Source organism: Anser cygnoides, chromosome 2 (genome assembly GCF_040182565.1).
Source record: "Anser cygnoides isolate HZ-2024a breed goose chromosome 2, Taihu_goose_T2T_genome, whole genome shotgun sequence".
Taxonomy (NCBI): Eukaryota; Metazoa; Chordata; class Aves; order Anseriformes; family Anatidae; genus Anser; species Anser cygnoides.
Window position 1 is genome coordinate 143,046,728 of NC_089874.1, and position 27,928 is coordinate 143,074,655.

The 27,928-nt window shown below is 41.2% G+C and overlaps 1 protein-coding gene across 1 annotated transcript; it reads left to right on the plus strand.

The window, feature by feature from the left end:
• Positions 1-7,262: 7,262 nt before the first annotated feature.
• Positions 7,263-23,175, plus strand: DCSTAMP (dendrocyte expressed seven transmembrane protein). The gene is made up of 4 exons (XM_013179936.3): positions 7,263-7,932; positions 13,396-14,458; positions 19,182-19,502; positions 20,174-23,175. Exons 1-4 carry the CDS (start codon positions 7,823-7,825, stop codon positions 20,255-20,257), a joined length of 1,578 nt encoding a protein of 525 aa, XP_013035390.2. The 5' UTR covers positions 7,263-7,822; the 3' UTR covers positions 20,258-23,175.
• The last annotated feature ends 4,753 nt before the right edge of the window (positions 23,176-27,928 follow it).

Here is a 27,928-nt window from a genome sequence, read left to right on the forward strand (position 1 = left end):
CTTCAGCTGCCAGAATCAAATAAAATCTTTACCCAAGGTCAGCAGTATTTTGATCCAGCTTTTCACTGGAGCCCATCAAAAGTGAGTTTCTGTAATCCTGATTCACCCTGAGAACCATTTACTCATGGCTCTTGTGTGGCTGGCTCCAGACATACTGCTCATCTGGTGCAGATCTGCTCACTGTGAGTAATGATCCACTGTCATTATTTCATTTCCTCTGATATTTAGAAAATAAAATATAATTGTCTTATTTTAATCTAAATTTCTGCTGTAGTGGTAAAACAGAAACAGTAATTAAAACCATGACTCAAAACCAAGAGCACAAATATTTACGAATGCTGATCTTTGTTTCTTTCCTGGCACTCTGGAAGCCAGCCACAAGAAAGGACTATTAGTTGCTAGCTGGTCTTCCTGAGGCAGAAGCAGGCAGAGAAGAATAGTAAATGATTTAAATGTGACACGGTGTTCTCAGCTCTGAACTCACTTTGTTCTTGCAGCACACAGATATGTCAAGAAAAGAAAGTAACCTTCAACATTCTAAAGAAAAACCCAAAGAAATATGCATTGTGGTTGCACATTAAAAGAGTAAATAAAAAACTGTGTTATCAAAACTGTGTTAATCACAGCATCGTTATCAGCTGAAATGCATTAAGGAACTGCCAGAACAGTAGGATCTTGAACAATGCTATTTTAAATACTTTTTATGTGCAGTTAAATTTTGCTAGTCATTGTGCAAGGATTAGGAAGAAAAATGGGGAAATTCTGAAACCATTCTCACATTTTTATTTATTTATTTATTTATTTTTGTGCAGGCAGAGGAATCCATACTGCAGCAGCAAAGAGGAAGAAAGAAACTGCAACCTTTACAGTGCCATTATTGAAATTAGCAGACTGTCCACTATTTTACAGTGGTCAGTATTTGACAAAATTAGCAGGGATGTCCAGGATCCAGGCAGACCCAGCAGTTATTGCTAGCTAGAGGAAATGATGCCCCAATGGAAGCTGTTGCTGTGGTTTGTGACCCACTGGATGTGGGCACCGCTGGCTGGCAAGTGTCCACCTTGGTCCCAGAGAACATGGTTCACAGCTGTACTGATACATGAGGGTGTGCTTTGAGCGAGTCACTGAAGTATTCTGCTGTAAAGGAAGTGTCCCAAAATCAGTGATGACACCACACCTGAGAGGTGTCCCTAGTTGAAGCATACAGGTTGAGAAAGAGTAGGAGAGGCTAGGAGCACTGACACCAGTCGCTTCCAGGACTCAGTTTAAAGTCTATGTGTCCACAACTCCTTGCTCTTGAAATCATAAAGGATAAAGAAAATATCATACCCGGATGCCCACAAACCACTTCCTTTCTCACATATAGCTTGATGCAAAAATTCCTGCCACCCTATCCTTGGGTCCAGTTCTTTGGTAAAAAGCGGCTGACCTGGCTGACATTTGGATTATTTTGAATTTTTCTCAATGCCATAACTGGCTGGTCATGGAAGAAAAGTTTTTGTTGCATGCTCCCACTGCTTGTAGCCGTGCTGTGGGAGCCTCTATTCCTCCTGGAGTCCAAAAGGGATTATGAAGTGCTGCACAATTTCCAAAGCCAAGAGGGAAGACGGTGCTTATAAACTGTTTTATTTCATTGCACAACAGTATAACTAGAAGACAGACAGCATTCCAGGTAGTTACTGGGAGAAGTTTCTGAAGAAGGAAAGAAAGCAAATGTCACTCCACTCTTCAAGGAAGGCAAGAAGGAGGATCCAAGGAACTACAGGTTGGTCAGTCTCACCTTGATCCATGGGAAGGTAATGGAGCAAACAATTATGAAAACCATTTCCAAAGGGTATTTGACATGGATATAAAAAGATGAAATCATGTTTGACAAACTCATCACCCTTCTACAATGAGGTGACTGGCTTGGTAGATGTGGGGGGAGCCGTGGATATGGCTTGCTTGAACATCAGTAAGGCATTCAACACTGTCTCCCATAGCATCCTCATGGACAAGCTGACAAAGTAATGGGTTAGATGAATGGACAATGAAGTACAGTGAAAGCTGACAGAAATGCAAGCCTTAGATGGTTTTGATCAGTGGCACAAATCTATCTGGACAAAGGTCATTTAGGGGTGTGTTCCAGGGATGGATACTCAGCCTAATTCTGTGTAACATCCTCATTAATGACCTGGACAGAGAGTGCCCTCAGCAAGTTTGCAGATGATGCAAAATTGGAAGGAGTGGCTGATACATAAGATAGTTGTGCTGCCATTCAGAGGGGCCTCAGAGGCTGAAGAACAAATTGACCAACAGGAACCTCAATTGTTACAGAATTCCAGAATCCCAAAGGGCTTGATGTACTGGGACTAGTGTTATTTAACAGCTTTGTCAGTGACATGGACATGGATTGAGTGCACCCTCAGCAAGTTTGCTGATGACACCACGCTGTGTGGTGCGGTCAACATGCTGGAGGGAAGGGATGCCATCCAGAGGGACCTGGACAGGCTTGAGGGGTGGGCCTGTGTGAGCCTCATGAGGTTCAACAAGGCCAAGTGCAAGGTCCTGCTCCTGGGCTGGGGCAATCCCAAGCACAAATACAGGCTGTGTGGAGAATGGATTTAGAGCAGCCCTGGGGAGAAGGACCTGTGGGTGTTGCTTGGAGAGAAGCTCAACATGAGCCGGCAATGTGTGCTTGCATCCTAGGAAGCCAACCATACTCTGGGCTGCACCAAAAGCAGTGTGGTCAGCAGGGCGAGGGAGGTGATTGTCCCCCTCTGCTCTGCTCTGAGTCCCCACCTGGAGCCCTGCGTTCAGCTCTGGGGCCCCCAGCATAAGAAAGGCATGGACCAGTTAGAACATGTCCAGAGGAGGACTACAAAGATGGTCTGAAGCACCTCTCCTATGTAGACAGGCTGAGAGAGTTGGGGTTGTTCAACCTGGAGAAGGCTCCGGTGAGATGTTATAGCGGCCTTTCCGTTTTTAAAGGGGGCCTACAGGAAAGATGGGTAATGGTTTTAAACTAAAAAAGCATAGATTTAGATTACATATAGGGAAGAAATTCTTTACTATGAGGGTGGTGAGGCACTGGACCAGGTTGCCTGGAGAATTTCCAGAGCCCCATCTCTGGAAGTGTTCAAGGCCAGGTTGGATGGGGTTTTGAGCAACCTGGTCTAGTGGAAGATAACTCCACCCATGGCAAAGGGGTTGGAACTAGATGATCTTTAAAGTTCCTTCCAACCCAAACCATTCTATGATTCTATTACACTATGTTGGAAGGGTTCTCTCTAGGTCGTCTGGTCCATCAACCCTGCTGAAGCAGGGTCACCTAGACCATATCCAGATGCGCCAAAAATCAGCATTTTGTGATTCTATAAACATCTGCTACATGCTGCTGTCAAGGCTAAGATGCTGGGCTAGAAGGAGACTTTGTCTGACTTTGCTGTGGTTTAGCCCTGGCAGGCAGCTAAATGCCACATAGCTGCTCACTTACTCTTCCCAGGTGGAATGGGAGAGAGAATTGGAATGGTAAAAGTGCAAGAACGTAAGGGTTGTGATAAAGACAGTTTACCAGCTAAAGAAATATCCGCGCACAGAAGCAAAGCAAAACCAGGGATTCATTCACTATTTCCCATCAGCAGGCAGGTATTCAGGCACTTTCAGGAAATCAAGGCTCATCATGTACAACAGTTTCTTAGGAAGACAAATGCCATCACTCTGAATGTCCACCCTTCCTTCTTCTTTACCCCAGCTTTTATTGCTGAGCATGACACCACATGGCATGGGACATCTCTTTGGTCAGTCTGGGTCCCCACTGCATCCCCTCACAGCTCCTGGTGTACCCCCAGCCTCCTTGAGAAGCTGAAAAGTCCTTGGCTCTGTGTAAGCACTGCTCTGCAACAACTAAAATCATCAATATGTTATCACCACTATTATCATCAAAAATCCAGCATTGTATGAGCCTCTACAATGAAAATTAACTCTGTCCCAGCCAAAATCATGACAGACTTAATATGCCTTTGCCTGGATCACTTTACAGAGTTTTCTCTCATATAATGCTATGAAGGATATGCTCTGCTAAAAGGATCATTTCATTCATTCCTCCTATAATGAACAGAAAGTTTCTCAAGTTATAGATGGTCCATTATATCTAATTATATCCCTAAGTTATGCATAATTTAGATGCTATAAGCGTTATGCTATTTTTGTCTTGCTGCCTACCAGCTTTCTGAACTCATTCAGTAGTTGCTCTTGAAATAGCAGGGGTATGGCTTCTTTGTGGAGGGAAAGCTTGGTCATACGGTGAACCAATGAGACCTGCTACTTCACTGTTATCAGTACCTGCTGGAAAACCAGCTGTTTGGAAAATTACATGCCGAGCCATTTCAACCAAGGGCAAATAGATAATGTTCATACCAGCACTTCTGTAGCTGCTGACTGGATTCTACAGTTCACAAATATACTGAGGTCAGAACTGAGACTGATATGTGGCCCTGGATCTTTTAAATCAGAGTATACATGAGACTTACTCACCAATTTAGAATCCCTTAGGTCAAGCAGGTAGCATTTCTGCAATGGACATTACCACCTATGACATTTCTGAGAAAAGCATTCAGCATGTTTTATTCCAAAAATGGATCTGGAAGTTTAAACATAAACAGTAATACTGTAAATGCAAGTTAGTTCTGAAAGTGTCTGTAAGAGAGAGTCTATGCAGAATTTTATTGGAATGGTATCATAGGTGGTTACTAGATTGTGGATAAGAATCCTCTTACTACTTATGTTGCTGTTGTTGCCCATGTAACGATGTATATCAGCCTTTGATTTCCTTTAAAGTAAATCTTAGTCCTCTTCCTTTATCAGATGGCCCTGATGACCCGTTTCAAGAGGAGAGGATGAGTGTCCAGAAGGATCTTCTTTCTTTCTCTCTGATACACACAAATAGGCATACAAAACCGTAGTGTCTGCTGAAAACCATAGTTCACTTGAAGTAAAATTTAAAGTTGCCTAAGGTTTGATTAAAGCTAAATATTTTATTTTTTTTACAAATTTTCCAGAAATTTTTAAGAAATATGATCTTATTTAGCTACTGAATGAATCAGAAGTTATCAAAGTCTCTGCTGTATATCGTATTCCTGTTTCAGTATGATAATGAAATCTCTCCCACTTTTTTAGCTCATTTCATGTTTGGTCACAAATTAGCAGTTCTCACCATTTTTGCTCTCGGTACCATGAGCAAGAAGTAAATTCATTTGCCACATCTGATAAATGAGCTTATCATTTCTCTGCAGGGAAACTACTGTCTTGCAAAAGTAAGAGATCATATGTCAGCTTATGCAAGTTATAAAAGCTGTAGGGTATTTAAGCTGCCAACATCAAGTCCCTAAATTACTCTGTGCTCCTTTATGCAGATAAACTCCTGGAAGACAAACTGATTACACCTGCTCTTTAGGATCTTGAAGCTGCTAAAGTAATAATATTTTGATATCATCCATGAACTTACTGAGAGTGCACTCCATCCCGTCATTTGGGCTGTTGTCACAGGACAAGGGTTCTTTAGATATCAGACAATAAGATGGCAGAAGACCACAGATCAACTTTGGATGGATTTTATTATAACTACACACATTGGTTATCAGTATAATCAAGCATGAGTGGGATGTGAGCAATTTAAGCACGAGCAAAAGGGAAAAGCCCACTTGTTGTATAGGCAAAGCACAGTACCATTAACAATTATTTTTACCCACCAATAAGAAACAGTTGGGAAAGTTGTTGACCTCTCATGTTCTCCATCACAACGCCAGATGTCTCCTTTGTCAGACAGCACCCCTGGGCCAGCGAACAAGAGCTACTCTGAGATGGTGTTGGGGCACTCTATTTATGACATTGAGACTCCATGCCAATTGCATGATTGACAGGCTGATGTGAGATACATGAGGGCCCAAAAACAAAGCTAGGCATGTTTTGGGTAGCTGGTGAACTGTAAATAGCTATATAACTGTCATCTGCTGATAGCTTTTTGATGTCCCAGAGGAGAACATTGTTTAGGCTATCACAGATTCCTTTGTATAAGCTGTTTACATAACTGTGCTACACAAGCATTCCCATTGACCCCAGCCATACCAGTGGTCAGGATAGTCTTGCCACGGTTGTTAGTGTAACACAGTTTGTGTGTCTTATGTGGCTGATATGGCTCATGAGAGTGCTCATGGTGACCTCTTTTTTGGCTGTTTCTATAGTATCAAGAGCCATAGAAGAAGATCAAGAAAATCAAGAGCCAAAACCAGAGGTAGGTGAATTAAATAGTATTTAGGTAACACTTAACTACCTATGTCCAATAAACAGATCTTAGAGTGGGCTGCAAAATGCTCAGCCTCACTTGTATCCAGTTCGTCATTACAGGAAGGCCAGGGTAAACCTGTACAAAAGCACCACAGTAGGGTTTATGTTTTTCCATCAGTGACGTTCTGCAGCTAATTCCCACCCCAAGTCACAGGTGCTGGCATTGAAAGTGGGACTCGAGTCTGGAGCTGGATGCAGATGGACATCTACACCTGACTGTCACTGTAGACACAATCCCTAATGTAGATGACCCATGCTGCCACTCCAGACAGAGGAAAGGGTTACTCTCTAGTGAGAAAGGCTCCATGCTGGGAACAGAGCAGACCTGGGGTGTGATTCTGTTAAGCAGCCCAAACTAGAAGAAAATATTTGAATTAAACTCTTGGTTAATAAAGATTATATTTTTTAAAATTACAAATATTTTTTATGCTAAATGACCCCAAACTTGATGACATCTTTTTAAGCACACCATGTCCTTCCTAGCAGTCCCAAAGTAACTTTCCCAATCAGCATTATGCTTCTTTTTTCTCTTTCCTACCAATAACTAAGCCACCAGTCATTTGATCCCCACAGACTAAAATTAAGTTGGAATTTCTTGTTAAATAAAGTTCTAGATATTTTCGATATGCTGTGGGTGTTGACAAAGTTCTGCTTTCCTATCCTCCTTGGGATATCTATTTTAAAAAAAATATTTAAGCCCTGCAATTGCTAAGTGTCTTGTAAGCTGTGACCACTGCTCATCATGCTGTTGTTTCCTGCCAGACCTAGACTGTGACCTGGACACTTCCTGTGTTGTGTATTTGTACAGTGGCAATCCCTATTCAGGACGAGCCCTCAAAGGTCTTCCATGATAAAGGTAATAAATATTAATAACAAGGTGTTTCCTAAAACATACAAAAGGTGCTTGCTGGACTAGGGGTGTCACAAGAATTAGTGAATACCTGTAGATGATTTTGAAAATGCAAATGCCGTGTCAATATCTGGTGCTATTCTATCCTTCACTGAAAAACACTGAAATACAATTCTAAAAACATGTAAAAAAGTCATATTTTAATATGACTTCACATAATCTGAGTATCTGTGTTGGATGTTTAAGGCAGGTACCATTATAAGAGCCAGATTCTGACAGATTGACTACAGAAATATTTATACAAATATCAGTATGAACATTTGTAGGGTAAAAATGATTAGAACTTCAAAGTTCTTTGGGCACTGAATTGCTACTAGTTTCAATGGGAAGCACCAAAATAGCTTAGATGTTCCAGACCTAAGGCATTATTCAACATAAATTTAAGTCACTGAAATCTGGGGCCAGAACTCATTTGCTGATATCTACTACTCTGCCAGAAAAAAAAAAAAAAAAAAAAAAAAGGTAGAAACTGGCAGTTGCAAATTAAATACCAATTTTGGTCTTGTGCATAAGTTACTTCCTCATGAATCCTTGTCAAAACCACCATTATTTCAAAATTGTGACGTGCCTGACTCATTGAGGGAGGGTATGGAAAACAAATTACTCGTGAAATTTTTATTAGTGCCCATCTTTTTTCCTCACCAAAATCGCGAGACACAGCACTGTGAAGATCCTCCATGCGCTTTACAGGAAGGCCCGTAAGTAACACTTTATAGAATCATAGAATCATTAAGGTTGGAAAAGACCTCTAAGGTCACATAGTCCAACCATCCACCTACCACCAGTATTGCCCACTTTAGGGTTCATATCAAGTAACTGTGGATACTAAACCTGGACTGAGTTAGCTCTTCTAAAGTAGAGGAACTTGCCTTAAGTTACTTGTTATCACCTTACTGATTGGACTTTTCCTAACGCTCTTAAAACAATCTAGCCCTAGGCTCTCCCAAAATTATGTATAGAGATATTATATGTAGGAAAAGGGGCAATGTAATGTTCCGTAACAGTGGCATTTTCTATGTTTTTCAGAGTAGTTTTTGTCAATATGCAAACTACCATTTGAGTTTCTGAAACTGTGCCCCCACTCCTGCTGGTACTTTAAATGAAGGACATCTGTGGGTCTGTTCTATCAGAACCTAAAAACATAACACTATCCACAGCAGTATGAGAAAAGTGGCTTCTTGTTCTGTGTTCTTTCCATAGCTGGCCAGTTTCTACATGTGCCCATGGCATGTTCATTGTGTCCTGTTCTGAGTACTTGTGCCTACAATGGAGACACTTAGAGGGAAGTTCATCTCACCCGACTTTGAATAGGTGTCTCTGAGCAATCCAGAGTCTTTTCATAGTAAATATAGAGCAAAAGCTCTCATAGGATGCAATTAATCTCATGCAAGGATGAAATTCTAAAACTGGTCTGAAGTATGTCCCTGGGAAGCTGCACTTTCCTCCTGATTGACGTAAAGACAGGTAGCTAAGATGTTGACATTACAGTATAGATATCTGATATTAGATGAGATCTAACTGACTTGTAGCATCCTAAAGACTTGATAATATCTTGCGATGTCCAGAAATTTCCTGAGACAATATTTAAAAGAAGAAAAAAAGAGATCTTGATCAGTTATTATTTTTACTTGGGTTGTTATATTTTGTTGTTGTTAATGGTGGTGGTAGTTTTTTGCATGTATGTAAATTATTGTATTTCTGTTGCTGTGTTGTCTAGTATTCTGATTTTCTATTTTTCTATTTTATATATAATATATATTACATAATATATATATATTTTAGTCCTTGTATACATTTATTGTGTTTTATACCATTTACTCTCCTTCCCTCTGCAGTCAAAAGCAAAGAATGTGAACGCAAGCAATGACAGGGGTCTAACAAAGCCTCACAGCACTGTGCACAGCCCTGGGATAGTTGCCTTAATGATGATGGATTTTTGATTGGGCTTTTATTTCTTTGCTGAATGCCCTACATTGACCAAAAGAAATAATGTGGGTCTCCCTCTGGTATTTTTGTCTCTTACTAAACTGCAATTCACCATTGTATTTTTCCAATGTATCTAAAAAAGGGAAGTAAATCTCTCGCATTTCGATGTAACTGATCCAGGCTGGGAAAGCAGGCTGCTGAAACAGCCAAAAAAGGAAATATTTGTTTTTATATTCTTATTGTGTGCTTTCTCTTCCTTAATTCTTGTATAAAATCCAAATCGGATTTATGAGGCAAAGATCACCGTGTAGCTGAAGCTTTACCATCAGCAGGATATGTTTCCCATTTCGCCTAGTGGCTCTTTGGGTTCATGATGAGACTTGTAATTTTCATGAAGGTCAGTGCACGGTGCAGGGCACAGGGCCTGCCATGTGTCCATGCTCCTCCTGAGCTCTGCTCAAGTAATGGGCTGCCCAGCAAAAAGTTCAGCAGACTCCATGCGAGGGTGCAAAAATGGGGTAATCAGTCCTAAATCAATGTGACCTGTGGTCCCCAGGGTTTGTCCAAGTCAGGTCTGTGTCAAAATAGGAAGAAGGCTTAAAGATGTGACTCTGTTTGTCATGCTTTGCCAAATCAGCTGCGTCCCTACTGTCTACCTTCACTTATAATTTGTATCAACCATCCAAGATGCTTCATGAACGCTAATAAATTCATAAATCCCATTCTTTTTTTTTTTTTTTTTTTAATTAGTAAATCCAATCTTAGTAAATCCCATCTTAAAATAGTAAATCCCATTTTTTTTTCTTTAAATTACTAAATCCCATCTATACATTTTTAGGAGAAAGACACTTCTTCTATTATATTAAAAATTGGATAAGGGTTTGCATTGGTGGATAATCCATATACTGGAGATTTACATCCAGTAATCACCTCTAATCAAGCAGGAGAGAGAGTTTCAGAAATATTCCCTGCAAATATGAGGATTGCTTATGTAACTGTAGCAAGCAATAGGCAGCGCAAGGGGCTAGAGCAGAACCAAACTGGCAGTGAAGATGGCCGTACTGCTTGGACAATGATGATGGAGAAGTATCCATAGCAGGCAGGGGAACAAATCATACATGATGTGAACAAGTGCTGTATGAAAATGACACAGCTCTAACAGAAAGCTTACGGGTGAGCTGGAAATACATTTTCTAGGGACTCTCAATGCTATGCACTTATCTTCTACTTACTTAAAAACTGTAGCCTGTATCTGAAATATAGTAAGTATGATCTTAAAAGCTCTTTAAAATTTCCCTCTTTAATTTTAAAATAAAACTAGAAAAAAACATCTCTTAATTATATTGCATTAATCTCAGTACGTTACAAGCCTTAAGAAGTATGGACCAAACTCCTTGCTGGAAAGAATTTGTTCTGATAATTACTCCCGCCAGCATGCCATATGGTAGATGAACATCATGCTTCCAGATCTGAGTAAGCATTTCCTAGAAAGGGAAACTAAGGCTCGGAGAGGTTTTCCATGGGCCCTACAGAAAAATCAGATTCAAAGGCAGAGCTAGGGCTTTCCAGCTCCCCTCTGTGGTGTACATCACAAGAAACTATGGTGGAAAGACCCTGACACTTAAGAGCAAGAAACTGTTTTCCAAGACTCGTACTTTCTTTATGCTACATTAATAATGGTAGCAGCTGCCACATTAGAACATGTTACGGGACAGAAGAAAAAATGCTTTGCTTCAGACTGCAATGGATTTTTTTTTTCTTGTCACTCTCCTGCTGGAATTTGTATCTACACCTAGCAGCTTCTGGAGAGCTTTTGTGAGTTATGTTTTCAAAAGGAATCATTCCAGAAGGCTCTCAAAGTTTATTCTTTCTTTAAGCACTGAATTAGCCTCTTTAGCTGAGCAAAAGATTTTATTTCTAACTCTGAGCCAGGATGTTATTTCCCCTTCCAAAGCACTCACAGCTGTTTAAGTGCATGCTGATACAAGAATTTTTGGTCTCCACAATTTTTTAGGCCTCCAGTTTTCATCCGCTGTGTTCGTCTGTGCTTACTATCTACTTCTGTTGCTGATGTCTTAGGGGGGAAACAGAGGTACCAGAAAAGCCAGGAGATGTGTGCTGAGAGTCAGGACTCTGAACCTGTAGTTACTGAGCTCAGGAATTGGCTCTGCAGGGGTCAGGAAAATTTCCAGCCTTCAGTGATCATGCAGAGGCACCTGAGCATCTAGCTCCAAAAATCAGTGGCTCCTTATGATGCTTTGTCTGCATTAAAACTTTGGGTTCAGGCAGGTTAGGGACAAACCTGCCACGTGTTTGCTGAGTAGTGCAGTCATCCCCTATGCAAGCGTGTAACAGCACTAAATCTGTCTAGTAAAGGAGGTTTTTTGAATATTTTCAAATTCTATCCATCTTTTGCAAGTCTCCAGCTTCCTGGTCGACCAGTATGGCTTTTGTTAATTCTGCAGCTTTGTTCTTGACTCTTTTTTGTCAGTTCTTAGAAGCAGTCATGCCAAACTCCGTCACAATTTGCAGCCTATTTACCATATGCTTATAAACATTGACAGGAATAAACAATAACCATACATACAAACACACAAGACCATGAAGAAACTATGCTTGAGAACAGCTGTGAAATCAGTGCTGCAAAACAAAACTCAAAATGTGTGATTTTCTCACACAGAAGTCTTTGCATAACGTTATGTAAATGCTAGGGTTTTTGCAGTTGATTTTTAAGACCTGTTAAATCAAGAACAGAACTCCAGGTCTATTCACTGTCAAGGGTTACTTTCCTTTGACCTACAAGAAGTTGCAGCAGCAGGCAGCGTTTAAGGATCCTGCACAGTCGTAGTCCAGTGTCTTGTGTGCTACCTCTCCTCACCACGTTACCTGCACCGCTTTCCCAAAGACGTGGTGACTTCTACCTACAGCTGCCTGAGTACTTTGTGGACATTAATTAACTAATTTGTCTCCTGTGAAGGAGCTGCTAATTGCTGTTATTTACAGCCAAAGCCCTGGAAGGAAGCAATTTCCTCAGCCTTCCCAAGCAGTGGCAGTGCCAGGGACTGAGCCCACTCTACTGCTGCCTACCTTCAACCCCTGCAGAAGCTATTAAGCACCAAAACCCCCACACAGCATCTTCCAGGATAGCCCTCAGCACTCAGGAGGATCTGCCTGGTCCAGTCACTCTCCCCTCCTGTCGCATGCAGATCTGACAATAACAACAAAACAAAACAAATAAATAACAATAAAGAGAGGAAGGGGGAAATGGTACAGTGAATGCTAGCACAATTCATGAAGTCAAATGCCAGGAAAACACAGTATGTGTATTAAATAATAGTTTAGTTCCTGGCTACCTGCTGTGTTCAAGCTAAACAAAAGACAAAGTAATATCTTCAGGATGTATTTGCGAAGACAACTGTTCCTTATTACAGGGCAAAATTGCAACAGTTTATTTTATTTAATTAGTATTTTATTTGTTCTAGTATGTTAAAAGGCTAATATGCATACAAATTACTCTAGCTTCTTTGGAAAGAAAAATTGCCCTATAAATATATTGTAAAAGAAGAAGGAAAGATGCGAGCATGGGGCAAATACTGTCTCCAATCAAACTGAATTAGTTTCCAGTATGGGCATGCTGGTAGGCAAGGAAAAAAGTGACAAGAACGAGCAATTAGAGTTAACCATGTATATGGGTCAATTCGTAGCTGTGCTATCCCAGGAGAGACCCAATGAAGGAATGATGCCTCTGAGACACTTTTTTCCCTCTGTACTGACCTACCTCCAGACGAAGGAGACCTTCATTCCCTGTCCCTGGGCAGCGTTCATATGCTGCTCCCCCCATTTTGCTGCTCCCCAAAGGTTCAAGCCACACTGCCCTGCATGGGGTTTTATGGGGAGACTCCTATGGGGAGTTTCCACGCTCCCCTTTCTGCCTTTCTGGTGCCGCTGTAAAGCAAAGCAAGCATTTGAGGGGAAGCACTGAGGGCTGAGGTAGGCTAGGTAACCTAAAATGACAAAAACACTTTGAAAAGATAGAATAACTTTTATAATCATCTCTTATGTATTTATATACATGACACTGAGGACTAAGATTTGGGACTCACGCGGGGCAGCTCAGCCCCCACGTGTCAGACCTGCATTTTTTGTAACTTGAAGCAGTCAGTCAGTTAAATGCATGTTATTGTCTATAGAGTCACCCTGTAACTAACAATATTTTTGTTTTCCTTTCTTTCCAGTTTCAGCCACTACAGTGTCAGGCACTACCAGAAGGAGATGCGAGCACTTGTCTCAACAGCCCAGAATGTCTGGAGAGTTTTTGTATCAGAAAGGAAGCCAGGCTGGAAGTATCTGATGCAGCTTTTTGCTGTTTGCTCTGCAGTTGGCTTCCTTTCAAGCCTTCTCTTCTTCCTTGGCATCCGCTTCTCCCTGGCTCACCAGCCTCTGGGTCCCTTACTGATTTCTGGCCTCATCTGGATCTCACTTTCTGTCGCGCTCTGCTGTTTCAAGCACCTGCGCTGCTTCAGCGCCCTGTTCCTTCTCTCCTGTGGGCTGCGAGAAGGAAGAAACGCCCTTATTACTGCTGGTACGGGTGTCGTGGTGGCTGGCAATATCCAAAATATTTTTCACAACCTGAAGGTTCTGGCAGACAGTATAACCTGCCATTTAGAGTTTGAGCAATTTGACTTGATAAAATATTATGTTGAGGCAATAAAATGGATTTATGAGGAGGCCAAGCGTTCCACTGAACTGCCTAAAGATATACTGTTGCTAAATCATGAGTTTACACCATCTTATTCAATTTCAGATGATGCATTGAAACAAGAGCTAAATGACACAAAACAAGAAATCCAAAGAGTTGCTAACCAGATATCTTTTATGCTGACTATATTGCCCTATATAGGCCAGAAAGTATTGCCTATAGTAGGGATTTTTCTAGTTTCTTTTGGAACTGCCCTTTTTATCAAAAAATTTGTGGGCTCTCATGGTGTCAAGTTTAAGAATACTTATATCACAAAACAGTTCATTGCATTTGATGAGCTTCAAAAGCAACAGCAAAGACCAGGCCTTCTGCCACTTAGCAAAAAAGAAAGAAAAGATTATGTGATAATTCCATCTTTCTGCCTCACAAGGAAGGAGAGAAAACACATGCAGTATTTTTTTCTCCCTGTAATTGTTCATCTTTGCATCTGGCTTCTGTTTGCTGCAGTAGATTATTTGTTTTATTGGCTAATTATTTCTGTGAATAAACATCTCCAAGAATTACCAGATCTGGAGATTGAGCTCAGCCTCTTTCAGCAAGTAAGTACTTATCAGTACTTTGTATTTCTCAGTTTAGCTTAGTGTTGAAAATTTCTCCTTCGTTTTCAGCAGCTGCAGAAGCAAAAGCAGAGCCAAAGAACTGTCATTTCTTCCATGACACTGTAATTCATAAATTGTTTCAAAAAGAGCCATTGCCTTTATAGATATGTATATTGTATACAACCAGACAAGTCTCTGCACTCTTGAAAGTGTCATCATATTTCTAGAGAATGGTTAATATGGGAAGAATGGATTTAATATTTATATATGTGTGGAGAAGACCAGAAACATAAAATTGGAAGCTTGCAATGCAGATATTTTTGAAGTACCATTTTCAAAGTCAAAATACCACTGTAGCACCGATGTAAGAGATGCCTGCCTTTCCTTAGCTGAGCGATGTGAAGAGATCATCATTTCAGAAGGCATGGTTGCATACGCACAAAATAATAACGTATTGCCGAATCTGAAGATTTTTCTAGCAGGAACAGCAGTGGCACAGAGAACCATAATTAGGTTGGAAGGGACATCTGGAGGCCATGTAGACCAACCTCCTGCTCAAAACAGGGCCAGCCTCAGAGTCAGATCAGATTGCTCAGGATCTTGTCTGGTCCAGCTCTAAATACCTCCAGCAGGAAATTCCAGCACTAGAGTGGGTGACGTGTGTGGTGCTGTGTGGGCACAGGAAAGCTGCCCCCTTTGAGAGCTTGGAAGTTCAGGTTTAAAGCATTTCCCAAAGGCATATACATAATACAATGTGATATATATTTTTATTCTATCAATCTTTTCTTACGTAACATTCTACTACCTCCTCTTAGACCTCATAATAACAAGGATTTATTCTCATTTCTCCCCATCCCCCCAAAATTCATCTGCCAAAAGCAGATCCAGAAAGTAAGATTCCTAAGGTTCTCAATGAAATAAGGGCATTGCTCAAAATTACAAGTTAGCAGAACAGGCCATTGGCAGAGAGAGTCTCTTCCTCACTTTTGCATATGTGATATTTTGTGTCTCTGAGCTGGCTTCCTCACACAGACCACTTTTTCTATGACACACAGCTAAACCGTTCCAGGCTTTGCTTTCTGTGTTGTGGCAGACTATTTGTCCTGGTGTGTTCATCTGGCTGGGACTGAACCATGAAGCAGAAGGAAGCTCAAGACATGAGAGCACTTCAGGCAAATGTGACCTGCTGAAATGAGCTGAAATGAAGTCAGGTCTTTGGCCAGATTCTGGCATAACTCAGACATTGATATTTTTATGACATATCAAAATATCAAACATTCCCATGGGATAAAATTTAAATTATTGAACAATTTTACATTAACAAATAGTGGAGAAATTCAGAATCTGTATGGCAGACATAAGACAAAAGTTCCCAGGTTGTGACAGTGGAAAAACACTTGCTTCCTAAAGGGCAGAGATTGCCATCTTCTAATTGATACCCAGACTTTAAAGAAAGTAGGTGCAAAACCATTGGATTGACTGTACCTCTTTGATCAGCATGTGTAGGTCAGACCCAACCTGAAGAGGTCAGATGACCATGCAAAGCAGAAAAGCTCACATCACTTCCTCAGTCAGTCTAATGTGAGATACATTGTAAGGGCAGATTGCTATGCATGCCAAGGGGGCTTTACCCTTCACACAAACCCTGCTGCTACACAGCAGCTGTGCTCTAGCAACTCCAAACCAGATGTGGGAAATGGGCCTGATCTCCTGGGATATGTTCCTTGAGAGAAGAAGGGTCCAGGAGAGCTCATTGATATTCAAAATTCACCTCCTCCAAGCTCAAGAAAGGTCCATCCTGACAAGCAGGTAATCAAGCTCCTGACAAAACTCTAATGCATAAAAGAAGCATAGAGGATGTGGAAACAGGGGCAGGGGACCCAAGCGTAATACAGAGACACTGTCTGAGTGTGCAGGGATGGGGTCAGGAAAGCCAAAGCTCACCTGAAGCTGAAAGAGGTAAGGCAGGTGAAGGGCAGCATGAAGGATTTATGGGTCTACCAGCAGTGAAAGAAAGCGTAGGGGAAATGTGGTCCCACCACTAAGTGCAGTAGGGATCCTGGTAACAAAGGGCATGAGAAAGGCCAAGGTACTCAATGCCTTCTTCAGCTCTGCCTTTAGTGGGAGGACCTTCACCAGTCCCAGGCCTCTGAGACCAGAGGGAAGTCTGGAGCAGCAAAGAACAGCGTATTATGCATTTAGTAATGTTTTCAACACTGTCTTTCACAACACCCTCACTGACAAACTGATGAAGCATGCTGTAGATAAGTGGATAGTGAGTCAGGTGGACTGAAAACTGGCTGAACTTCTGGGCTCAAGTTTCCAGTTAATGGTACAAAGTCACCAGTGGTGTTCCCCAGAGGATGATACTGGGACCTATACTGTTAAACCTCTTCATTAATGACCTTAATGGAGGGACAAAGCGTAGTCACAGATATCTGCAGATAATATTAAACTCTGAGGAATGGCTCTGCTGCCACTTCTGGAAAGGCTAGAAAAATGGGCCAACATGGACCTCACAAAATTCAGCAAAGGCAAATGCCATGTCTTGTATTCCTTGGTGAAGGAACAACCCCATGCACTAATACATACTGAGGGCCGACTGGCTGGGAAGTAGCTTTGCAGAAAACGTCCCTGGGTGTCCTAGTGGGCACCAAGTTGACCACAAGCTCATAATGTGCCCCTGTGGCAAAGAAAGGGCTATCCTGTTCTGCATTACAGAGTGCTGCCATCAGGTTGAGGGAGGTGGTCCTTTACCTCAGCTCAGCCCTGGTAAGACCCTTCTGGAGTGCTGTGAACAGTGCTGGGCTCCCCAGTACAAGAGAAACATGCATATACTGGAGTGATTTAAGAGTCATGAAGATGATTAAAGGACTGGAGCATCTGTGATACGAGGACAGGCCAAGAGAGCTGGGTCTGCTCAGCCTGCAGAAGGGGAGGCTCAGGAGCAACTTATCCATGTGTGTAAATACTTAATGGAGTTTGAGTGTAAAGAAGAGGGAGCTAGGCTTTTCTCAGTGGTGCCCGGTGAAAGAACAAGAAGCAATGTGCACAAATTAAAGGAAATTCCATTTCAAAGTAAGAATAAAGCTTTTTATTGTACAGGTGATCAGACACTTGACCAGATTGAGAGAGGTTGTAGTCTCCATCCATGGAGGTATTCAAACCAACTGAATAGAGCCTTAAGCAACTTACTGTAGCCTCAGCTATCTTCTATGTATTCTGTATGTGTTTTTGCCTGTGTTTCTGTCCTTACCTGGAGGACAGTCCATTATCATGAAAAGCCTTGAGTGTGATCCCAGTCAGGGCTAAGAAGGAACTGAGTCCTACCACTCATTGCTGTAGGGTTGGATCCTGACCCTGCCGGGCTGATTCATGAGTTCTGTACCATGAATTTGCTTTATGTGCAGTGTTCACTCATGTGGAGAACTGCTTGACTGTCTCCAAACCCAGACAATTATGCCATCATCAGATAGTTTCTAGTTCCCCATTGAAAGCTAGTCACATGGAAAAATAAAATTTGATCTTCACAGATTTGTTATAACAAGCCCCAGGGTTACTGATCTCAGAGGAAGAGCCTAAAAAGCTGCCTGGGTGAGCAGGACAGACTCAGCAGTGTCCTGAGATATTTATTATAGGTATGAAGAGTTAAGATCTGCACGTATTTGTACTCTGCTTCATATTGAGTTCCTAATGCAGTTTTTCTTTGCTTATACATTGGTTTAGTTAAGGAATGCAAAGGAATGAGATAGATTGGAAAAGGACATGGCCTATTTCCCCTTACTTTTCCACCAGAAACACATGGGCGGCATATTTTTGGGTCCTGGTTTATCTAACAATTTCCTAATAAAAGTACATGGCCTCTGTGAGGCGGTTAGAGAAGCCACAGGGAAGAGCTATGTATCCCCCAGATATGGTCAGAGAAGAGGGCTGGACGACTCAGGGTTCCTACTCACTGGGCAGAAAGCCACCTGCCAGTATGAAATACTGGTCCCAGCAGCAATATTTAGTCCCTCTCATTCAGCATTTCAGTCTACAAGCAGTGCAACACATCAGCTGTTCTGAGCAAAGGCACCTAATAGCGCATGAGAGGTGGCTTTGTGTGATAACCTTGTAGTCAGAGCACCTATGTAGGTGGATGTAGAAGGACTGCTGATCAAACACTGAGCCACAACCAAAGGAATGAACATGCTCTATGCTGCTGTTTTACTCAGAAGGAGCAAAGGAAGGAATGACCCTCTAACAGAGGATCTGAGCAGATTCATGAGTGGGAATGTATTCACAGAACCGTAGAATCACAGAATGGTTTGAGTTGGAAGAAACCTTAAAGATCTAGTTCCAACCCCCTGCCATGGGCATGGACACTTTCCACTAGACCAGGTTGCTCAAATATTAATATAAAATACAAAAATACAAAATAAAAACCACAAAATATTAAGCCACTACAACCAGATAAGCTTCTTTTTTTTTTTTTTTTTCTGCTGGATTCACTAAGAAGGTAAGTTCTTAACAGTCCAAACAATGTGCCAAGAAAAATGGTGAAAATGCAGTCTGAAACATTTTAAAAATAGCTAATATATTGTTATGAGCAGTCCTTCATAGACAATGGATGTACTAAGCAATTAATGGTCCTTTGGAAATCTGAATATCCAATAGGAGAAATATGAAAAAAGGAGGGAACCTGTTCTATAATCAGCTCTCTTTTTTACCTTTTCTTGTGCAGAGGAATGAGAACAACTTCATCATTGGGGTGAGAGAGTTTATTGTAAAGAACGATCCTTTCAAGATCTCCTTGTTTAAGCACAACTGCATCCCTCAACCAGAGCTCTATCTTTCCACGACATGGATCCAGCTTGGAATCATCATCTTCTTCTTAATATTTTCTGGGTTATTCTCTGGCCTTCTGACCCAATTTAAAATACTTGTGTCAACTTCGTTCTATCCTGATGCTGAGATAAAACGGATACATTATTTGCATGCAAAATTACTCAAGAAAAGAGCAAAGCTACAACAGAAAACTGTGAAGAAAGCGTTTGCTAGAACGGTAAGCCATCAGCATGAGGGAAAAAAAGTCTCCCTCACTCAGTATTATAGCCAGATTCATATCCAGGAAGTACTTAAACACTTCTTAACTTCAATTACGTGCTAATAGACTTTCCCCAGTGCTTGCCTGCAGAGGCCAGAGGCCAGAGACGGCTTGCCTATCTGTAAGCTTATATCACATGGTTGTTTGTTTCTGCCCTTCAACACATGTATCAGACACAAAATGGATGCACCCAAATGGCCATGTGCTGGCAAGAAAATACTCCTCAGACTTAGAGCTCTCCAGAGGAGAAACTTGGTTTTCATGAATGTATGATAAGCACCTCCAGCACAAAAAGTATTCCTACAGTCTGGTCAGGAAATGCAAGGCATTTGTGAGAAGCCCCTTAATGTTGAGAATGTTGCTGTTATTTAGCTAAATGGAAGGTAATATATAATATTTTGCCTGCAAAAACATTCACCCCGTACATATATGTACATATGCAGTAATGGAAATATAAATACACAATCATGTATTTATGGTAAATTCAGGCAAACACCTGCAGACACATACATATTTTTTCTTTTATTCGTTTTTAATAGATTTCAATACTGACTGTACAGGATGCTAGTGTCTGGGTGATCTCTAACTCAGTAATACTATGTCTTAGCATTGTACTTCCATCTTTTCAGGTCAACTTTTGGTTTCCAATACTCAAGGCAAGAGAGGCTGTGAGGAAGAAAGAAAGGACTGTGGTACATGACAATGTGGTGTGAAAGAGACAAAGTGAATCTTTCGATAAAAGCTGAGATGCTGGAGCTCCACAGGTTCCTGTGCATTGCATCCATCATTCTTGAAAGTATTTTCCTGAAGTATTTCAATCTTAAAGCATAAAAATAGGATCACAGGCTAATGGTCAGCAGTGTTTTGGAAAACTTTGGAAAAGAAGCCACAGGAGATAGTGTGCTCTCCACCACAGAGAGCTCTGGGTTGCATTAATAGTCATTTTTCAGCTTGGGATCTGCATTTTCTGGTTCTTTAGATAGCCGTGGAGGGTTTGTGTTTTTGTGCAGAAGGAATTGGAAGCTTGGAAGGAATTGAGCTTGGAACTTTTAGGCCTACAGAACAAACCTCTTGTTTGAGCTAACAGAGAACACGATGGAAGCAGCAGGTTTGTCTTCACACTTGCCAGACACTGAAAATGGAAGACAAAGCAGAGGCTGTCCACTTGCTTTTGGGCTGGCCAAGAACTTCACCTAGTGGACTTATATGCTTCTTTCCCATCCCTGGCTTTATACACTTGTTCCAGACACTGTGGCTGTCCCTTCTACAAGGCCAATGCTCTATGCCCTGTCAGTCTCCTACCTCAGCTGAACTCTCCCCCCTGCCTCAGCTCCCCCATTTAATTTTTCCTATTTTTCTCTCAGAAGTTTCTAACCCTAGTCTCCCCCTCTGACTTCTGCACTTGGTCTTAGTCTCCAGCTTTCACATGCTGGTAGACTGTAGCACTAGTGCAGATTGTCCCATATCTTTGATCATAATGAGAGAGGCAATGTGGCATGGGCAGAAGCAAGAAAGCTCATAAGGGTGAGAATATAAAGGAATCAGGTGCAGTGGGTGCAAATAAGCTTGTTTTGAGGTGTAAGGACATGCAAGCAGAGATGAGCAATGCTTTGAATCTTGCAGTCTGAAGGAATTTGCAGAAGTGACAAAAACTGGCTTAATAATGGTGCTAAAGGCACCATTGATTTCAGAGAAACAAAACTGAGCCAATACTAAGTCCTTTGTCCTTTAAACTAACATTGTTGATGTAACCTTCATATAGCATAAAAATGGAAAATCATAAAGGCATAGGAATAGTTTACTGAAACGGTACCAGAGTTTTAATGTAAAACTAAAACTCCCCCCAAGATACAGCGTATTCTTGATTTTCAGCCACTGCCAACTTCCTTCTTTAGGTTGCATAAGATCAGCAAACTCTGTTCCTCTGTAATAAGTGCGTGGTGCCAAGACAGCCATTGATAGACACTTCTATTGTCCGAATGAATAAAGACTTTAAAACTTTCTAGCAGCAAGTGTCAGAAATTATTTTCTGCATGAAAAACTGAAAAACACAAAGTCTGGAGCAAGAAAGACTCACTGTCAGTGGAAGATGACCAGGTGAGAGAGCACTTAAATGAACTGGACACGCTTAAGTCCATAGGACCTGCTAGGATGCACCCATGGGTGTTGAGGGAGCTGGCTGGTGTCATTGTGAGGTCACTCTCAGTTATCTTTGAAAGGTTGTGGTGATCTGCAAGAAGTACTGGAAGAAAGCAAGTCTTCAAGAAGGGCAAGGAGGAGGATCTGTGAAATAACTGGTTGTTCAGCCTCACCTCATCCCCTGGGAATGTGTTGGAGCCGCTTCCCCTGGAAGCTATTTCCAAATATAATGGTGAGGAAGATGACTGGGCTATCACCTAAGCATAATAAAAATAATTTTACTTTCAGAGTGGTCAAACACTGGACAACATGTCCAGAAAGGTTATGGAATCTCCATCCTTGGAGATAGTCAGAACACAACTGGAATGGCCCTAAGCAACTCAGAGTGGTGGGGCTGGAGTGTATGATCCCCAGAGGTGGTTGCCAGCCTCAGCCACTCTCTGACTCTGTGACCGTAGCAGAAACCACTGCAGAAACTTCTGTTAATTTGTGAATGTTCTGTGCCAGCACTAACACGCCATCTCACAAATATCACCATTACACTCATATTGGAGTTAGGCACTGGAGTGGCCTAATGTACTCTTTGCCTCAGTGCGTATACATGTGAGTAGACACCTGTGTGCTGAAGGTGAGCTGAATGGCAGGCAAAGGAGATAGGTTTGCTCTTCTCCATCTCCTTAAACCTGGGGTACCAGGAAAAATGGTGTATTCCACACATTATTTTTCAATTCTAAACCAAATTTGCCTTCAGGGCCTTGAAGACATTAGGATTCATCACAGTGGTAGAACAGTTCTTGCCCTGACCTACAGCACTAAGTCTATTCCTTCAGCTGCTCTGTGGTGAAGAGAGAAGGAAATACCCACTAAGCTGAGGTCCTCTAGTTGTGCAGGTAAAAAGACAGGCCTGTCTTTCTGCTGGCATTACACACTGATATGCTTCTCATTCTCTACAGACCTTAAAAAGTATTTATTTTTTTTCCCATTTGTTTCTGTCCTGTGAGCTTGAGAAGTATGGTGTCTTGTTTATCTTCAGCTGCCTCCTCTGCATGTTGCTCAGCTATTCCCTTCAGCCTCTCTGTTTACCATAATCCTAAACCACATGATTACATTGCTCATTTTTTTTTCTTAAAAAAAGAAAAGTCTACAAGTTACAATAAAAAGACAGTATTCCATCTGCAATTATTTCAGTTCCACAATTATTTCTGTTCCTCTTCTTGCCTACCCTCTCCTCACATTTCCTGCATTTTATTTTGGCTCTGTTCCCCTGTCTTCGTCATTCAGAGTCCTCTTTCCTCATTTGCCATGTTCTCTTCTGCTCCAGTAGATCATTGTTCTTCACAGATAAAAAGCATAAATACATTTTTTTCTTTCTGCTGAGCAAAAGTGAACTACAGATACATTTGAAATTAAGGGCTTTATTTATTCATTTATAGGCTTAATGGAAAATTTTGACATCTTTCCTCTTACTGGGCATTCTCTCTAACCACCTCTCTAGGGCTTGTCGGAAATGTATCACACACCACCAACACTCAGAAGTCAGAGGAGAAGTCTGGATTTGACTTTTGACTCATTTATCCCTCTCCTTCCCCCAGCTCACAGCAGAACTCAACTTCCTTTTAAAACACCATTCACTAGTGTAGATGTTGTTTGATTTACTGTGAAAAATCCACCAATTGGATCAAATCTGGTTTGCAAAATTAATGAAGGGCTGACCTGATTGTCTTGTGAAGATAATTCAGAGAGGCATGCTAGCACTCCTGACCCTCCTGATGCACAACACTGACAAGGCCATTTCTTATCAACCTCTGTGTTTATGGAACTCTCCTCATTACCACCCCATACCCCAAATTTGGCTTCGTTTGTAGCTAAGGTGAAAGTGTAAAGGCTTTTTTTTTTTTTTTTTTTTTTTTCCATGCTGGGATTTTGTTACAGCATTTCATGTGTGCAGCTGGGTGTGTGCTAAATCAGAGGATGCTGGGTTTACGACTGCTTTCACCCTGGTCCCTGCTCTGTCAATATTGTGACACTGGTTCACTTGGTTTTCTTCATATAAGGAATAAGAAAAGAATAGTCAAACCCTTTCTTCTAGTTATGTTTGACATCGCAAAAGGGGGAAAGTGAGGATCAAAGGATCACTGTTTGCTCTTGATGGAATAAAGCCTGATAATGAGGATGCTACTGTCGACTTAATGACCACAGACCTCAAAATATGTGAATAGGCTTCATGCATGCTGCTGTACGTAAGGGTCGCTTCCTCCTCATGTCATTTCGGATACATAATACCCGCCCTGCCCTCCAGCGGCTCAGTAAAGTTACGCCCCAGTATTTTTGCTGCTGTCTGCTGCTAGTGTTTCAGGCAGGAGCGAGACGTGCTGCAGGTGCAGGTGCTCGTGCCGCAGCCGTGAGCTCTTCCAGCCATGCAAGGACAGCCAGCAGAGAAGCAGGCAATAAGCCCATGCTGGCCATAGGAGGATTTCTGGAAAATTGTAGGGGTGAAAACAATGTCAGCTATGCCAGGATCAGATCTCCTTAAGTGCTATTTCCACCCTGAGAATCATTACTAGAGAGAACGGGGTACTGAAGATCCCAGATTTCTGGCTGGCTGGGGAGAGTGACCAAAAAAAAAAAATATATACATATATTTACATATACATATATTTATATATATATTTTCCCATTACAAAGTATTTGAATCTTAACCTTTCTGTACAAGAACAGAAGGAAACCACCAGAATCCCAATGAGAAGTGCCAAGCAGGGACAAGGTTGTTCTCTGTTTCAGCCTTAGCAAAACTGATCCCCAGCTCCTCTATCCTGAGAGCTAATGCTTCAGAGAAAAGGGTTTTTAAGGCAGCAATGCCACCTCTCAAAGCAATCAGAGATAGTCTATTTTAGCTGAGTGACCAAGGGACAGAAAGAAGGATAAAAGAAATCAAACTTTTTTCTCAGTAATAGCTGAAGACAGCTGAGGAATGTGCCTAAATGAGGCAGGATTCAAACATCTGCAGGAAAGCAATTGTTTTACTTTTCTGTAAAAGGCCCGAGGAAACTGTGTGGGCTACAGAAGTCATCTCTAAACCAGCTCTCCAAGCCACTGTGGTGCAGCTGTGGTTTTAGGAGAACACTTACAGCACAGACCCAGCACAATTTTGTGCAAATGTAATTTGCAAGTGATAGCTGAGATGAGGTTGTAGGACAAATTCAGAAGTCTTGAGAGGGTACAGAAACTGAGGCAGGACTGAGAAATCATTCAGTGCTCCTTCCAAGATAAGGAACTGTGCTGACATAAATGTGTTTTATAATCATATTTCATCCTAAATTAACTTTATATCTACCAGAAAAAAAAAATGTTCTACTATTTTGGCTCTGCTATTGATCATTACTGGTGTCTTGGAATACAGATCTGGGGAGTTCCAAAATTATATCCCAGTGAAGATCCCGCTGTTATAGTGTCCCCATCATAAGTGGAAGCAGAACGAAGACTGCAGGGATTTGAAGTGTGACAGTCTTAACTTTGGTAGTAGTGTCTGGAAGAACATGCCAGCATGTGCCATGGCAAAAATAAATACTCATGAATTTCACAAACCTGACTTGCCTCAGTAACTTTTTGCGCTCAAGGATGTGTAGATAAAACAGATGTTTTGGTGTAAATTCAGATCACAATATGCTGGTAATTTTTTCCACACCTGCACAATACTTAAAACAGTCATTGCAATTGAATAGCAGGCATTTGTTAAGAACAAAATCCAAAGGATTCTCCCTATATAGAGTGTAAACCATGATACAGAGCAGAAAATAACCACCCAGGGATTAGTAACTCTTTGCTAATGGTACAGGGAGAAGCTTCCTCATTTCTTATATAATAAAAATATGTAGGAAACCTTAACAGATGATGTACTTTTTCCATGGTTAATATACTTTCATAGTTTAGAAAGCTCAGTTTACATTGTTGGTGTTTATATAACTCATAAAACTACTTGCTGCTATCCTACTGTGAAAACATCCGTTTTTAGAAAAATCACTACCTTTGTTCCTTTGGGCTGTAATGATTTGCAGTTTTTTGTATCACTTTCATCTCAGTAGAAGTCCCAAGAGCCCAAAGGACATCTAAAAGTCCTGGGCACACCCACGGTATCCAAAGGGCTGGCAGCCTTTACTCCCGGGTTTCATTTCTGTGATAATTGAGTCATTGTGGCCTTGAGCAACACACTTAAGCCAACACTGGATGTTAAACAACAGGCAACTACACATTTTCAATCTCTTGAGTGATTTCAGAGCTTTGAGCATCCATAGTTCTCATCAGTGGGCAATTATTATATTTATTTGTCTCACAGGTATACCATGCAATTGCAAGGCTCTAATAATTGTTAAACACTGAAGACTCAGAGGAAAGACTTCATACAAATTTAGATTACCATTAGAAGTAGAAATGTATTTTTTCTCCTATCTGATTTTTCCCCTTTCCTCTTCTCAAATTTCTTGCATTCTTGATGAAACAAAACATAAGCCAGGCATCCTTCTTACCAGAACGTTCCAGTTCTGAGAGGCAAAGGTGAGGCGAGTGAAAGGCAGCTGCAGGGTAGACATCTGCAGATCCCTCACTCTGTATCCTCTTTGTAATCAGTGTAGACAAATTGGCATTGCAAGAAAACTACTCATCTCATCCCAGAGGAGAACAACTCTGAACAGGTTCATCTAGTCTGTTTTAGATCTTGTAACAGAGATGAGTGGAGCAGCACCTCGTTCTATTTGTTGATTACAAAGAGAGACTAGACAACGAACTCGGACAAAAGCCGTTGCACTGTGGAAGTCTACACGGAGCAGTGAACCCCACTGCATTGTAGCAGTTGTTGTGATTGTGCTGGATGCCCAGTTCTGCTGTTCTGTCACCCTAAAGACAACCTGAGAATTGGGATCCTGTGGTAGCTTTTTCTGAACATCTCCACAATTATCCTCCATCATCTTACAAAGAAAAATCTCTTGCTATTTAGAGACACAAGAAGTACTGAGTTAGAGTAGGGGTCTGTTTCTTCTACAAGTTCATACAGCATTGCATGCCTATGGATCTAGCAGGAACTACAAGTCTGCCTTCCACTGTCAAGTTAAAAAAAATAATAGTAATTATCATATCCTTTCTGTGTGTGTCTTACAAAGATGAATTTCCTTCTGTGTCTGTTTGACCTATGGGTTGCACAGAAGTACAGGCTGTAGTGCTGTGGTCCTAGGCATGGAACTAGGGATAACGCTTCTACATGCGGGACAATAAAATCCCTGTACAGATGTTTTTCTGTTGGCCTCATTTCTCTCATAAATATTTCCCAGAGACAACTGCTTAAAAATAAGGGCTCTTGCATGTGAAAGTGCAACTTTAAACAGAATTCTAGGTTTCAAAACCTGTCTAGACATGGTAACATGCAGGTTAAGAAGAAGCTTCTAAGAATTTCTCAAAGAAGAAATGAGATAAATTAAACGAGTGTTTTTTCTTTTTTTTTTCCATCAAAAATCCCATCCTAGAGAAAACAACCAAGAAAACAAACAGACCCCCCCCACAAAGTACAATTTAAATTGGGAATAAACTCACATTTTCAATCAAAAAAAAATCAAAATGCATTATTTTCTGGCCCTGGTAACCTCACTTCATAAGCCTTTAAGTTATGAGTGTGAGCCCTCCATAAAGCCAGAACATGAGTTCACCAGTGTGGTAAGCATAGATTTCCATAGGGTATAACAAAGTAAACACTTGACCATAACGATAAACACTTGGCTGTGTAGTTGGCAGTATTCAGAACTCCTTTAAAGACAGGGATAGGGAGATGTACCAGCAGCTCTAAAAGAGTGACAGTTCCCCTGAATCAACATTTTTCTGTACCTGATCCCTTCCAGAAAGGGGAAAAGAAAAATCAAATTCAGTATGTGGTATGAGAATTCTCTGCATCTCTAAATACAGAGATCTTTCTAATACATGAATTACCAAATTAGTATTCATCTCCTGTGAGCTAACAGAGCAAAAATGTCGGCAATATGTTTAAAGGCCGCTGCTCATTGCTTTTATTTTATAAGTTAACTGATACCCTCTAAAGACAAATATTAAGAACTGCCCCCAAATCTACCCACTTTTAAGAACCTACAGACATGCTGCCACATTATAACTGTAATTATTATTTTACTTTTATGCCATTTTCTATAAAGAGTTTCCAGCTCTAATAATAAAGTTTCTTTTAAAGAGAAACTGCAAGACAACATTCA